We start from the raw sequence: 16,311 nt of genomic DNA on the forward strand, positions 1-16,311 counted from the left end.
ATAAAAAATATAGAATAAATTATATAAATTACAGACAATAATTTAACAGTAATTTAAATATATTACTTCGAACATCAAAAAGTATATTTTATTATAATTGTGTTAAGGATTACAATTAAACAAGATGGCTGCCTCCATGATAACGAAAGGTGTTATTAGATGTTCGTTGTATTTACAACACATGAATTATGGTTTTCGGTTATTTAGTCACCGATCGTGTAATATCGGGAGATGTATAAAGAATGCAAGTGTGATTCAACAAAGTAAACGTTATTATTATGTAACATCATGGGATGTTTCAGGGGATACTTCCGAAACGGAGGCCAAAGTTGGCGATAGGTACGTGTGTAGAGAGTAGTACTTCTACAGTACTAGGCAGTATATAGGCGGTTTCATAAACATGACATGTTCTGGTGATGACAAATAAATATGCTACATGCCGTCAGAAGCATGCAGTACCAAACACCTGGATTTAAGTTTAAGTTTAAATAATAACAGTATAATAAACATAAAATATTAAGCAAGCAAATTTACCACTTATTATCAAATTATAAATTTTGTTTTAATATGTGTGGCAACTGTGACAATATTAAACAGAGTCACAGTGCTGAAAATAAGTTTACTTTTCAGAATAATTAAGATTTCTTCTGGAAGACTTGCAAGATTTGCAAACGGGGGAGCTGTTGTTCAGGTAATTTTTTTTAACAGGAAAGTGCTAACATACGATGATAATAGTCTGTCAAAAAATAGATCAAAAACTAATTCATGACAAAATTTCATCGACATCTCATGTTAGAAAATAAAATGATTAAGTATCATCTTATAATTAAATTTTAAGTTTAAAAAATAAAAAAACATTTTTTAATAGTATAATATAATTTTAGGTCTTTGACACACGATTATTGTAATCTGCCAGAAAAACTAAATGAAGAAAAAACCCATATTTCCATGTTTTTATACCTTAACACAATTGCTAAAAATGACCTTTTTCACAGATTGGTGAGACATCAGTTTTAGTGACAGCAGTAAGTAAAACAAAACCAATGCAGTCTGGATTCATGCCTTTAACAGTGAGTATTATTCACCTAGTAGTAGCAAGTTTGTATGTCAGATTATGTGCAGATTATCCTCGATTATGGATTACAATGTAATCCTCATTTTGCAGGTTGACTATAGAGAGAAAGCAGCAGCAGCTGGCAGAATTCCTACAAACCATCTTCGAAGAGAAATGGGACAAACAGACAATGAAATACTGACTAGTAGGCTTATTGGTAAGTCTTTTATTTAAGGCCTTATGATCATCCTGGTCTCGCTAACAAAGATCACTTATTCTATTGTTTACATTGTAATTTCCTTCCTCCCTTGATATGAAGGAATGTCAAAGAAAAAGATAGTTGTTAATGTGATGCTATTCATGCTATGAGATACATTCTACAATCTAGCAATTCAAACTATCCTACACAAAACTTTTGTATTCAGTTATTCAGTGAAATTTATCTACTTTATAGATCGTTGCATCAGACCTCTTTTTCCAAAAGGATATTCCTACGATACACAGGTACGCATCTTCTTTAAATGTATTCTTCAATATATATCCTAGAGTCCTAGAACTCTCATGCTCAATTAAATTAAAAACAAAACGGAAGTTATTTCTTAAGACTGAATTTCGTGGCAATGCTCTGTCTACACTATCAAACAAGTTTGACAAATAAGTGTGATGTGCCCAAATATGGTAGTGATATGCCAACATCGTGCCCATATATGGGCACATCCTATTTGTTTGTCACATAAGGTTTTGATAGTGTAGACAAAAGACAACTGATCTCACATATTTGTTGACTACATATTAACATCAACTACTTTCAAGTACGGTACTTTTTAAATGTTCTTATTTCAGATAATCTGTAATATATTAGCTGTTGATGGCTATAATGATCCAGATGTTATTAGTATTAATGCTGGTATGTTATTGCTTTTAATTTATTTATTATATACAGATCTTTTTGAGTTGCTCTTGCTTGAGAATAGTAACATTTTTTGGAAAAGAAATTAAATAGAAAAAACTAACTAAAGTTCTGTCTACACTATCAAACTTTGTGTGACAAAAAAATGTGACATGCCCATATATGGACACGATGACATCATCACTACCATATTTAAGCATATCACTACCATATTTGAGCACATCACACCTTTTTTGTCAAACAACTTTGATAGTGTAGACAGAGCTAAATTTACTGTTTTGTGTCTTTGCAGCTTCTGCGGCCATCTCTTTATCTGACATCCCATGGAATGGACCTATAGCAGCAGTCCGGGTTGGAAGAGTTGATGAAGAGTTTATCTTGAATCCGACAAGAGAAGAGTTAAAAAAGAGCGATTTAAATATGGTTGTAGCAGGCTCTAAAAAGAGCAATGTAGGTAAGCTTAAGTTGATTTAAATATGGTGGTAGCAGGCTCTAAAAAGAGCAATGTAGGTAAGCCTAAGTTGATTTAAGTATGGTGGTAGCAGGCTCTAAAAAGAACAATGTAGGTAAGCTTAAGTTGATTTAAATATGGTGGTAGCAGGCTCTAAAAAGAGCAACGTAGGTAAGCCTAAGTTGATTTGAATGTGGTGGTAGCAGGCTCTAAAAAGAGCAATGTAGGTAAGCCTAAGTTGATTTAAATATGGTGGTAGCAGGCTCTAAAAAGAGCAATGTAGGTAAGCTTAAGTTGATTTAAATATGGTGGTAGCAGGCTCTAAAAAGAGCAATGTAGGTAAGCTTAAGTTGATTTAAATATGGTGGTAGCAGGCTCCAAAAAGAGCAATGTAGGTAAGCCTAAGTTGATTTAAATATGGTGGTAGCAGGCTCTAAAAAGAGCAATGTAGGTAAGCCTAAGTTGATTTAAATATGGTGGTAGCAGGCTCTAAAAAGAGCAATGTAGGTAAGCTTAAGTTGATTTAAATGTGGTGATAGCAGGCTCAAAAAAGAGCAATGTAGGTAAGCTTAAGTTGATTTAAATATGGTGGTAGCAGGCTCCAAAAAGAGCAATGTAGGTAAGCCTAAGTTGATTTGAATATGGTGGTAGCAGGCTCCATAAAGAGCAATGTAGGTAAGCCTAAGTTGATTTGAATATGGTGGTAGCAGGCTCCAAAAAGAGCAATGTAGGTAAGCTTAAGTTGATTTAAATATGGTGATAGCATGCTCTAAAAAGAGCAATGTAGGTAAGCTTAAGTTGATTTAAATATGGTGGTAGCAGGCTCTAAAAAGAGCAATGTAGGTAAGCCTAAGTTGATTTAAATATGGTGGTAGCAGGCTCTAAAAAGAACAATGTAGGTAAGCTTAAGTTGATTTAAATATGGTGGTAGCAGGCTCTAAAAAGAGCAATGTAGGTAAGCTTAAGTTGATTTAAATGTGGTGATAGCAGGCTCTAAAAAGAGCAATGTAGGTAAGCTTAAGTTGATTTAAATATAGTGGTAGCAGGCTCCAAAAAGAGCAATGTAGGTAAGATTAAGTCGATTTAAATATGGTGGTAGCAGGCTCTAAAAAGAGCAATGTAGGTAAGCTTAAGTTGATTTAAATATGGTGGTAGCAGACTCTAAAAAGAGCAATGTAGGTAAGCTTAAGTTGATTTAAATATGGTGGTAGCAGGCTCTAAAAAGAGCAATGTAGGTAAGCCTAAGTTGATTTAAATATGGTGGTAGCAGGCTCTAAAAAGAGCAATGTAGGTAAGCCTAAGTTGATTTGAATGTGGTGGTAGCAGGCTCTAAAAAGAACAATGTAGGTAAGCTTAAGTTGATTTAAATATGATGGTAGCAGGCTCTAAAAAGAGCAATGTAGGCAAGCTTAAGTTGATTTAAATATGGTGGTAGCAGGCTCTAAAAAGAGCAATGTAGGTAAGCCTAAGTTGATTTAAATATGGTGGTAGCAGGCTCTAAAAAGAGCAATGTAGGTAAGCCTAAGTTGATTTGAATGTGGTGGTAGCAGGCTCTAAAAAGAGCAATGTAGGTAAGCTTAAGTTGATTTAAATATGGTGGTAGCAGGCTCTAAAAAGAGCAATGTAGGTAAGCCTAAGTTGATTTGAATGTGGTGATAGCAGGCTCTAAAAAGAGCAACGTAGGTAAGCCTAAGTTGATTTGAATATGGTGGTAGCAGGCTCTAAAAAGAGCAATGTAGGTAAGCTTAAGTTGATTTAAATATGGTGGTAGCAGGCTCTAAAAAGAGCAATGTAGGTAAGTCTAAGTTGATTTGAATATGGTGGTAGCAGGCTCTAAAAAGAGCAATGTAGGTAAGCCTAAGTTGATTTGATGGTGGTAGCAGGCTCTAAAAAGAGCGATGTAGGTAAGCTCAAGTTTACAATTAGTCATAAGTTAGATAAACCACCATACAAATATGTTTCAATGTCTAAAAATAACTTTCTGTTTTAGTTATGATAGAGGCAAGTGCAGAAAACATGTTACAGAGTGACTTTTTGAAAGGAGTACGTCTAGGGGTCAGAGGTTGCCAGCCAATTATTCAAGCCATTGAGAATCTTGCAAAAAATCATGGGAAAGAAAAGAGAACAATGCAGACAGAGATGATGCCATCAGAGGCACTGCAAACAAAAATAAAAGAGTGCGTTATAAAGAGTTTATATGATTAACTATAGAGTGAATTCAAATGTAATCATACTGTAGCTAAAATTCAAAGAGTTCCCGCCCAATTTACTATTGCCTGGTTGGCTCTCTACTTGATTATAATCTCTTTGGTTACAAATCAGATAGAATAATGTATGTAATGTACCATTAAATAAACTCGTAGCAAAATGTTTAGATTAATCAAGATATAGATATACAGTATATAAACTCAATTTTATTTTTAGGTTGGCAAATGATAGGATTTATGGAGTTTTTTCAGATGACTCTCATGATAAGGTTGTGAATTTTTTTCAATTTATTTAATTTTAAAGTAATTGTTAAATCAATTTCCATCTTAGTCAAATTACATACTTTACATTTTGTTCCAGTAAAATGAACCTTAGTAGAAATAAATGTTTTTTTATTAGTTACTAGATATCCTCTTTGGTACTTACTCTTATTTGTTTTTTTTTAGTTTTCAAGGGACAATGCATTGAGTTTAGTACGAGATGAAGTTGTGAAAGAAGTTGCAGGTATGTTCTTCCATTTTCAATACTAATTTTAGAATATTTTTCCTCTATTATAATAATAACCCTTTTCAATTGTTGATACTTTACTAACATTTCTCTCTTTTTTTAAACAGAGATTTTTCCAGATGAAGAAAACTATATAATGATTGAAACTTTCTATGCATCAGCCAAGCAAATCTTTCGCAATCTTATATTAGATGAAGATAAAAGGTGAGATTATGTTAATAGATTCAACGAGTCGGAATTTCCTTCCAACCTTATAGATGAATCAAGTGGGGCTTCCTTGGTAAAGCTTTGCTGACTTGATTTTCAGTCACTACTACGGTCCTGACCTAAACCACTGTCCTCCTTTTTTTTCCATAACACCACCACCCCCCATTTCAACAAAACTCTGGATCCCCAGAATGTATATGTGGATAGATTTTAACCATTGTAGTATATTGATGAATTCAGGTGTGATGGTAGAAATTTAGATGAATTGCGCAATATATGCTGTCAAGTTGATATGTACAAACCTTTACATGGATCAGCGATCTTCCAACGTGGACAAACACAGGTAACAGTCTGTCTACACTATCAAACTAGTGTGATGTGCCCAAATATGGTAGTGATATGACATCATCTCCATATATGGGCACATCACTCTTTTTTGTTGCATAAAGTTTGATAGTGTAGACAGAGCTTAACAGTCTGTCATGTCATTCTGTTTTTTGTGTACTAATAATTGGAAAATGCCATAACAGTACATGGTTCTTTATAATGTATCTTTCTTACGTATTCTTGTGTTTTCAGGTTTTGTGTACAGTTACATTTGATTCAATAGAATCGGCATTGCGGACAAACTCTATGTCAGACACATTAGAGTAAGTCAGTTTTGTTTGTTCTAAAACATTTAACAACAATTGAATGATAATGAATGAATGTGCTATGTTACATACAGTATTAATATAATTAATATTTAATTCATTTTTTAGTGGAGTAAAGGAAAAGAATTTTATGTTGCATTATGAGGTAAGTAACGAATATGTAAATACTGTAAATATAATAATAATAATACTGTAAATATTTAGATTCATTATTGCCCAATTTGAATGTTAAACATGTCTCTTTTCAATTTGCAGTTTCCACCCTATGCAACCAATGAAATAGGACGGGTCAAATCTGGGTCAAGAAGGGAGCTAGGTCATGGTATGTTTTGTTTTTAAAACTCTTTAATAGGCTGTTGCATAACAGAAATGGGATATTGCATACATTATTAATTTTTTAAAAATTATTTTGTAGGTAATTTAGCAGAGAAAGCTTTAAAGTCTGTTGTGCCAGAAGATTTTCCGTTTACGATTCGTCTAACGTCAGAAGTTTTGGAATCCAATGGTAAGACAGTGAATGGGTTTTATTTATATTTTAGTTTTATATTTTTATTTAGCTTATTTTTTCTCTCCTACAAAGAAAATCTGAAACCTACTTTTAATAATTGTTTCCTCGTTTTAGGTTCCTCTTCAATGGCATCAGTCTGTGGAGGAACGTTGGCTATGATGGATGCTGGTAAGAATATTAGTTTCTAAACTATGTCTACAGTACACTATCAAACTTTATGTGACAACAAAATGTGATGTGCCCATATATGGACATGACGATGTCATATCACTGCCATATTTGGGCATAACACTACCATATTTGGCACATTTTTGTCAAACTAGTTTGATAGTGTAGACAGAGCACATTAAAAGAATAAGAAAAGAAAACACCTACTATTACATTCTTGAAATTAGAACTTACAAATTTCAGGCATTCCACCTTTCTAACATACTTACCTGTGTACTGTGCTGTATATACACTTACCTTGTTCCTAGGCGTGCCAATTATTATCAATTATTAATTATAGGTGTGCCAATATCAAACGCGGTCGCTGGTGTTGCCATTGGCTTAATGACCAACGTTAACGAGGAATCTAACGAGATTGAAGAATACAAGATTTTAACTGATATTCTGGTAAGACATTCATTTATTATAATACAGTAGTATGCCCTCATTTCATGTTGTATTAATTACATCATCTGGAGAAGAACGTTTCGCTAATTTTTTTTTTTCGCTAAGAATAATAAATTCATTAATTACTTCTATACTTTCTAAATAAATTTATTTTATTTGTTTTAAAGGGTATTGAAGACTTCATGGGTGATATGGATTTTAAATTAGCTGGAACCAAAAAAGGGATTACTGCATTGCAGGCGAGTATGACTTACTTTGTATTTGTTGGTTCTGCACAGCGCCCTCCTGAGGTCAGCAACATGATGATGATGACCTCCGTCGATAAATAAAGTTGAACTTGAACTCTGCTTGCGACTCTTTGTAAATGTTTATTTTAATCATGTTTTTTTATTCTTGTGTGTTGTAGGCAGATTTTAAACTTCCAATTCCAATGAAGGTAATTGCTGAAGCTGTTCAACAAGGAACCCATGCTAAGGCTGAGATCATTAAAATAATGAGTGATGTCATCAGCAAGCCTAGAAGTAATAGAAAAGCTAATAGTCCAGTTACAGGTCAGTGAGTTTATTAAGCACTGTCTACACTATCAAACTAGTTTGAAAAAAAAAGTATGATGTGCCCAAATATGGTAGTGATATGTCCAAATATGGTAGTGATATGACATCATCATGTCCATATAATTATAGGCACATCACATTTTTTTGTCACATAAAGTTTAATAGTATAGACAGAGTTTAAGAAACAGTACAATTCAAATTCTATAGAAACATATGTTTATTTTTAGCTAAAACTAATTTTACTATCAACTCAACCATTGCACAGAAACATTGGAGGTACCAATAGCAAGAAGATCCCACTTTGTAGGACCAGGGGGTTACAACCTTAAGAAGTTACGGGCTGAAACTGGTATTACTATTACACAGCTTGATGAGACCAACTTCCAGGTGTTTGCACCCTCCCCTATTGCAATGGATGAGGCCAAACTGAAAATTGAAAAGCTACTAGTAGATGATGTAAGTGAGAATTAAGTTGTATTTTAAATTGTGATTTGTTGTACTGTAGTTTTTTTTTCAAATTCATATCTGTGTATTACTTCTTTTTTTTTTGGTTACAGAGAGAACCAAACTTGGAATTTGGTGGCGTTTACACAGCTACAATCAATGAAATTAGGTATGAAGTTTTTTATTATCATATTACAGTATCTATAAAAGAATAATGTATAGAAAACGGTACATTTTTATTTTGTCAAAAGTTTGTTCATATTCCCATTACATTGTTGATACAGAAATTATAATATATATTATAATGAAGATTGCATAATCTCATAATGCAGAAGTAGATTCACACATTAATAAACACAATTTGATTACGTTTGTTTGTTTGTTTGCATGTTTGATATAGGGAGAGTGGTGTAATGATAAAGCTGTATCCGACCATGACCCCTTCACTGCTACATGTCTCACAGCTGGATCAGAGAAAGGTGAGAATTTGTAATGAACTATCTGATATTACAATAATAATAAATGTTTGCATGGCTAAAGTTACTTTCTTCATTACAGCAACACTTTATTTCTTAAATTCATGTTTTATTTAAGGTAAGCCATCCAAGTGCATTAGGGCTTGAGGTTGGACAAGAAATACACGTAAAATACTTTGGTCGTGACCCAGTCAGCGGTAGAATGCGTCTGTCACGCAAAGTCCTCATGGCTCCAGCATCATCCGTTATAAAGAGTCTTGGAATGAACCGACCACCATCATCTAATGCATCTTGAGAGAGAAGAGAGTGATAAAGGAGGGCAATAAATCAAGACATTGCTAGTTGCACCGAGCGGACCATGTGTACATAGTGCTGTGGTACAAAGCAATACTAGGGCAGTGATAGAGGAAGGATGGTGTCATCCCACCTAATTCTGGTTGGCGGCATCCTACCCAACTTGTGAAAGAGACAGCTACACATAGATGGTGTAGGTTTACGTCAATTTGGGCTATGCATCAGTCACCAAATCTCATGTTATTGCAATAATAAATACATCATATTATTATTGTGATTGATAAAGAATAATTCTAAGCTATCTGTGTTTTTAAAATTTCATACGCATTCAACAGAGAGTAACTCACCAATTACAGGATGGATAAACTATTAGCTTTTGCTTTAAAATATATATTTTATTTCTAAATTTTATGAAAAATAAAAACACATGAAATGCAGTTGCAGACTTGAGATTTATTTGGACAATTTTTGTGTACATACAATCCATACATACTACTGTATGTTTAACATTATATCTATTCACTAGTTTGTTTAGTAGTAGATATGTAACAGTTTACATAAAGTCTTATAGTGTATGTAACAACATTTACTGGGTCAACATGATTACAAAATATACAAGAGTTGTTTAAAAAATGTTTTATATAAAAAAGGTTTCTGTTATGTAACAGTAAGTATACAGTACAGTATATGCTACAAATGTGTTTAGAATAAAAGACAAGAAATAAAATCGTCGGCAATAATAACAGTGGATCAGCACCTATAGACATGACCACACCCATGATCATACAGAGTAATAAATAAGTTGACTGAAAATGAGCACCTTTTGAGTTAAATAAAATCACATGAATTTAGTATTCATATTATACACTGAATCTGGTCACAGATGAGTGAGCACAATATTTACTGCTGGTCACAGATGAGTGAGCACGTTTTTTACTGCTGCTCTTCGTGTTCTGATGCTGGTACCAATCCATCTTTTACTTGTTGAAGACATAGTGCACAACTCCAGTTTCCTAAAAACAAAACAAAAAAGTTTAGGTAAACAATATCCTAAAATAGTTGGTTGAACTTAAGAGTAATAGTAACGGTACCTTCAGGGGGCGCTGACATAGGTGGAGTGAGGCAGTACATGTGGTAACCACGATCACAGTCATCACAAAACAGTAACTGATCCTATACAGATGGAAACAAAAATATTAATATGGTTTAATAATACTAATATTGTATCAATTTTACATAATATTGAATTTGTCTATACATCTCAAGCTCTGTCTTCACTATCAAACTTTATGTGACAACAAAATGTGATGTGTCCATATATGGACACGATGACGCCCTACCACTATCATATTTGGGCACATCACACTTTTTTGTTAAACTAGTTTGATAGTGTAGACAGAGCTTTATATTGACTAAATTTGATTGAAAATGTTTGATTTAACATACATCATTATCCGAGGTTCCGCACAATGTGCATGATTTACATTCAATACACTGCCACCTGTAGTTCTTCACATTAGCTGTCATTCTGTCCGTGAACTGCAAACAAGATGGGTGACCTGAACAAGAAAAAGAACACTAAATTATAACTAGCTATTAATTATAACCTAGCTTCATGAGTAAGCAACAGCATTTATGTAATTCTTAAAAGCGAGATAAGGTAAAATAGAGCTTGACCGACCTGAGCGTCCACAGTCTGAACAGGACACTAATACCTCTGCTTCTCCCGTCTTCACATTTTTCTTAGCATCACCAAGACAGAAGTCACAATAGCTGCTAACTTCAGGGACGCCATTTACCTTCTTGGGCGCTATCAAACAAATAATAACAGAAATTTATATTATTACTAATTGATGAATTGGGCTATTTTGTAAAGTTGACCAAAAAATATGTACGTTATCTTAAGCCTCTTCTTGAATAGTTAAGCAACCGATCTTTATAACATTTATCAAGCTTCTAGATTAAAATATTTAGTATACCATCCAAGATTTAAATAGTTTCAATTCATTTTATTTTCACATATCACCACCCACAAGGAGGATGCATATTTTAAAGCTCTGTCTACATTATCATACTTTTTTGATGTGCCCATATATGGACATGATGTCATATCACTACCATACTTAGGCATATAACTATGATATTTTTGGGCACATCACACTTTTTTGTCAAACTAGTTTGATAGTGTAGACAGAGCACAGATCTTTAAGCTAATATGCACCTTTGAAATACATCTTCGGTACATTAGTATACAGTATGTCATTTTACTGCTTGTGGTTACTACAACAATGTAACATAAATAAATAATAATGAATGAACAGAAATGCAGGTGTTATTTGTGGTTCATCTGATAAATTAATAACTAATTATCTTAACTCTGATTTAAAACAAATAACAAACGGAATAAAGTAACTTTAATAATGATGATTAATAACAACATTTAAATTTCATGCACAGAAACCACTATATAATGTTATATAGGAAGCTTAATGCTAATACAGTATAGGCGTTAAACTATGTAAGCATGATTACCAGTGAGGCCATTCCAAGCCAAAACAATGTAACTTCAAAATGTTACTTTTCAAGTAAATCTAAATAAAAGTTTGAGCGTTTGTATTTCCATATACCACTATTTACCGGAAAAACCCTGTCTGGTTAAATTATTTTTTCATAAATTATTATTTCTTACTACTTTTGAACTTTTACCACAAAATTAAAACATGAGTTTACTGTATTCAACCTGATTTCATGCATTGCACTTTGTAACACAAACAGCAACTAAACTTTTAATTCAATTTAAATAGTGGATATCCAAAAAAATAAAATACAAGGAATAAATAAATGTATTGTAACATTAAATGTTAGTTTTGCACAAAAAGCTCCAGTTTCAATAACAAACCATGCAAAATTCTGTTAAAATAACGTAAATATTAGCTTTTCTCAAACAAGAGCGCCAAGCATGCTACTGAAAAGAAAAATCTGCGGTGAAAAGAAAAATCTTGTTAGAGCAAAACTAATGGTTCTGCATGCCTGCATTATTAACTGTGCTTGCCAAACGAACTCACTGTGGTTCGACGATGGCATTGGCATGGGAGAACTGTGCACAACCTCCGGCTCTTCTTCCTCGTCCTCGTCTTGGTGCGTGTGCGTTACGTGGTAGTTCAAACCGGCTCGATTGCGGTACCGTTTGCCACACACTACAAGAAACCACACAAACTACATAGAAAACACTACAAACACACACTAAAGATTCAAGTGTGAAACAATGATAATATCATCGTCTTTGTTATATTATCTTTGAGTTATTTCTAAAGCTCTGTCTACGCTATCAAATTATATGTGAAACTACCATATTTGGGCACATCACATTTTTTTTGGTCAAAATAGTTTGATAGTGTAGACAGAGCTTAATAGTTTAATTATAGTATTAATAACAACAGATTAAAACAAAGATCACTACACAAAATTTTAATACATTAATTAAAAATAAAAAACATTGTTTAATTTAACTCCCTCAAAATCTCTTGATATTTTAAATACTGCATTACAACGATACTGTGGATTTTATTTGATAAGACAAATTTATATCTATTACAAAAGTTTCCTAAGGAAAGTTATTTTTAGTTATTATACTACTGACAAAGTTTTAAAATAATAATTTAAAACAACAAAAAAATTGATGTAAATATTTTCTGTTATTGTGCTAAAACAACATTTAAATTTAAACATCTAGAATTATACTCTGTATAAAAGAAGAAACCATGTGACACACAAAAGAGAATGAAAAATGCACTACAAAATGTATAAAAAGAGTAAGGTGAAATATGTGTGCTCATTTCATGTTTATTATACTGTACAATACTAGTATATATCAATATTAATTTACCTTTACAAGCAAATGGTTTTTCTTTTTCTTCAGGTGGTATCATTTGTTGGTGGTCAGGGTCCTGAGTCTTACGCTTTCTACCAGGAGTCTGCAGACAGAATTAGTATATAATAAATTCATTTGAAAAGTTAATATTAATTGATCAATTTATCATTAATGAGGTAATTTATACATTTTTAATAAATTTATGAGATTCAGATCCAATTTCTTTGTCATGTAAAAGCAGTGTAGTACAACCTATGAAATTTGTTTTTATTTATTAAACATTTATCAAATAGCCCAAGAGAGACAAATTTTAAATTGTTTTTTAAAATTACATCAATAAAATCAACAAACGTGGTATAGTATAAAATTAGGTTTGTATAGGTTTGTTAGTGTATATGATTGATGATATAATTATTGAAAATTCTAGTGAAAATGAGGCTACACAGAAGTAGGAAATTTTTGTTTAAAATTATATCAATAAAATGAACAAACATGGTATATATCAGTGTGGCGGCTTAGCGCACCTGCCGCCGTATAGCGTGGCTCATTTGAATAGTATTTTAGCACACGAATGACTCATTATGTATACGTAGTTCTAGGTTGACGAATCACTATACATTCGTCATATCATGCAAGGGATTGTATCGTGCGATGCTGGTGCATTTACAGTTGTTGTAAGTAGCTAAGTTTATAATAATGTATTACGATATACTGACTTAACTTAACCTAAAATTGATCTTGATAGATTACTACTGTACGTTGTTATCTTAGTACATATAGGCCTATTATTTATGATAGCTTTCTCGCCGGCATTGGCTGGTGTGGTACTGTTTGTAGGTAACACTTCACATAGCCGGGATTTACGCATTGTGTGCCCGATGGGCTTGGCTCCCGTGCTCTATTATTTACACATATTGTTTCAGTTACCATATAACCGCTTTACATATTAAATTGTACGGATTAGGTTAATACAAGTGTAATATGATTGATGACATAGTTAATAATAAGTTCCAGAAAAATGTCTTGTATTACCTTAGGCTTTGCTTTTGCCTTCCTCTTTGAGGGAAGGACAAAGTCTTCATCGCTTTCTGTTTCAACGTTATCAATCTCGCCAGCATCGGGGAAGTCGTCTTGAGGTCCAAGGTCACTGTAAAAAGCAGCATCTGGTCTTGTCTCGATTGGAATGCTACTCTCATCCATACTGACGCCCTCAGACAATCCTTTGATTAGAACTAATAATAAGTATATACAGTGAGCATAAGTATATATCATGTGTAACAATGGCTTGGTGTATTGGTTCACACACACACACTGTCGTGGACAGACGTAATGGCGCCGTAGTTGGCTGCCGATGACACAATGTGACTTAGGGGAGAAGAATGTTGTTGAAAAGGTAACATCTAAGTCCACAGCGCTCTGATCTTCATGAAATAGCACTATATAAATGTCGCATTACATTACATTACATTGGTATTAAAACATGGTTCTCCCATGTGCAATGGTTGTTGATTTGATTAAAGGGAGTTATATGATAGTTACTGCACTAACCAAAATTGAATTATAAATGTGCTTAGAATTATATACATTAATTTACATTACTTATTGTAGACAGTTACTTAATTATAACTTATTTAAATATTGTTACAATTTTTTTACACTGCAATATATTATATCAATAATAATAAAAACTAGAGGATACTCCGAGAGTACAAACCTCCGCCTACTGTAAAATTCCCTACATAAAATGCCCCCTGAATATTTTTTTTTTACATTTTTTTTATTAGTTCTTAGTGTAAATATGTTAACTGCACACTACAAAGTTGAGGATGACAGTGTGGTGTAATGGTTATGTATCCAGCCTCTCACAGTTGAGATCACTGGTGCAAGTCCCACTGAGGTTTTTTTTTTATTATTATTTTTTTATTTCTTTTTTTTTAGTTTTTTGTGGACCTTGATCTTTGACCCTGACCCTTCAAAATTTAACCACAATTATATGATGTGTCATTGATCATTGTGGCTAAGTTTGGTGAGAATCGGATAAAAACTGTGGTCTCTAGGCAGTAAAATAGTTTTTTGTTAGTTGTGACCTTGACCTATGACCTTTTCCCCTCAAATTCGAACTCGTCCGAGCTTTTGGGGCATAGATCATTGTTGCCAAATTTGGTGAGAATCGGATAAAAACTGTGGCCTCCAGGCTGTTCACAGACACACAAACACACACACAAACATACAGGGGTGAAAACATAACCTCCTTGGCGGAGGTAATAAATTAAATATAAATTAATTTTTATGAATTTTGGCAAATTTGTTTATTGTATATGAATTGTTTTTATAACTTTTAAATATTGTCTGTACTTTTCTATTGTTTTACACATTTTCCCTGTATTATAAACTGCAGTGTATTAACAAAGATTTTCTGATTCTTATTTTTATTTTTTTATATATGAATTAGACCAATAAAATAAAAGATAAATGAATGATTTAATACCTTCAGAACTCTGTCCGTCCACAGTTGGCTTTGGTACGAGTACATGTTGAGGTGGAGTGGGCCGTCGTTTCTTTCTCCATCTCTTAGACGGATATGTGTACATCTGCCCAGGGTTAAGACCCGGACTGCGAAACCTCTTCTCGAACCATATGTAGCAATTGCTCTGTGCTAACCCAGTTTGTGAGTCTAGGTACGGCAGTCGAAGACGTCTCTCTATCATCATACGTGTATTGTACTGAGCTGCATTGTCCATTGCTTCCTTGTAAAAGTGCTCATATTCACTGAAAAGATTTAAAATACAAGTTGCTGTATTAATATTATTTATACAACAAGTCAGAGAGCCTAGGCTTACATATTTACAATTACCTTACAATACAATTCACATACATTATTATTATTAATATTGATACACACTTTTTTATTTATATTTATTAAATTTAAATAAAATAAATAGTTTTTAGTGAATACTACTTTACTCTTTATCCAGCCAGTACTATTTAGAAGTCTAACATACATAAAATAAAAAACAATTATTCCTGTAATAGTTAAAGGTTACATTAACAACTTATGAGGACGAACCGACCCGTACTTCATCCTAAACTGCTATCGGCTTATTCGTTTGCCATCGCCGCCGTCGGTAATTTCTTTTGTTCCTCCCAGGATAGGTAGGTAGCCAAAATTATGTGGCTAACGGACACTATAACACTGTAATAATTGCCTGTTAACATAACATGTTCTAGCTTATACATTACAGAAAATAACTATATAATTAATAAACCTAATTTCTCAGAAATAACCAATATTAACCTCGTTTTGTTTGTTTTTTGCTCCGTCCCAGTTTCGGCCATATTGAAAGTTGACCTTCGACATTCAATAAAAAATAAATTTAAATATGAGGAAAGAACGTGTAAATTATATAGCATTGTAATTCAAAATTCTTCTACTTTGTACAAAAAATAATATTTTAGATTTTAAAATAGGTATAACTTAATTTTAAATATAATTGAAATTATAAATACACAATTTATTTGCAACCGAAATACTCTTTATCAGCAAACGCATGCGTACTCT

The 16,311-nt window shown here is 32.9% G+C and overlaps 2 protein-coding genes across 4 annotated transcripts; one reads left to right on the forward strand and one right to left on the reverse strand.

Moving 5' to 3' along the window:
• Positions 1-143: 143 nt before the first annotated feature.
• LOC144852766 (polyribonucleotide nucleotidyltransferase 1, mitochondrial-like) lies at positions 144-9,312 on the forward strand. Its single transcript, XM_078710736.1, has 24 exons — positions 144-339; positions 631-691; positions 996-1,070; positions 1,166-1,271; positions 1,509-1,558; positions 1,898-1,961; positions 2,257-2,418; positions 4,406-4,592; positions 4,840-4,891; positions 5,070-5,127; positions 5,238-5,334; positions 5,578-5,680; positions 5,917-5,987; positions 6,099-6,135; positions 6,246-6,312; positions 6,406-6,495; positions 6,613-6,666; positions 7,007-7,113; positions 7,281-7,356; positions 7,524-7,664; positions 7,933-8,123; positions 8,225-8,280; positions 8,512-8,590; positions 8,706-9,312. Exons 1-24 carry the CDS (start codon positions 182-184, stop codon positions 8,880-8,882), a joined length of 2,319 nt encoding a protein of 772 aa, XP_078566862.1. The 5' UTR covers positions 144-181; the 3' UTR covers positions 8,883-9,312.
• LOC144852767 (zinc finger protein ubi-d4-like) lies at positions 9,308-16,107 on the reverse strand. 3 transcript variants are annotated; one of them, XM_078710738.1, is made up of 9 exons: positions 16,048-16,107; positions 15,241-15,521; positions 13,785-13,972; positions 12,768-12,855; positions 11,947-12,078; positions 10,563-10,691; positions 10,328-10,440; positions 9,973-10,054; positions 9,308-9,894 (listed from the first exon to the last, which is right to left on the reverse strand). In XM_078710738.1, the coding sequence occupies exons 1-9, from the start codon at positions 16,086-16,088 to the stop codon at positions 9,815-9,817; spliced, it is 1,134 nt and encodes a 377-aa protein (XP_078566864.1). In that variant the 5' UTR covers positions 16,089-16,107; the 3' UTR covers positions 9,308-9,814. The 3 variants fall into 3 exon arrangements, with proteins under 3 accessions (XP_078566864.1, XP_078566865.1, XP_078566863.1); XM_078710737.1 differs by having other exon boundaries at positions 9,309-9,894; positions 13,785-13,984; XM_078710739.1 differs by lacking the exon at positions 11,947-12,078 and having other exon boundaries at positions 13,785-13,984.
• Between the last annotated feature and the right edge of the window lie 204 nt (positions 16,108-16,311).

This window comes from Antedon bifida, chromosome 9 (genome assembly GCF_963402885.1).
Source record: "Antedon bifida chromosome 9, ecAntBifi1.1, whole genome shotgun sequence".
Taxonomy (NCBI): domain Eukaryota; kingdom Metazoa; phylum Echinodermata; class Crinoidea; order Comatulida; family Antedonidae; genus Antedon; species Antedon bifida.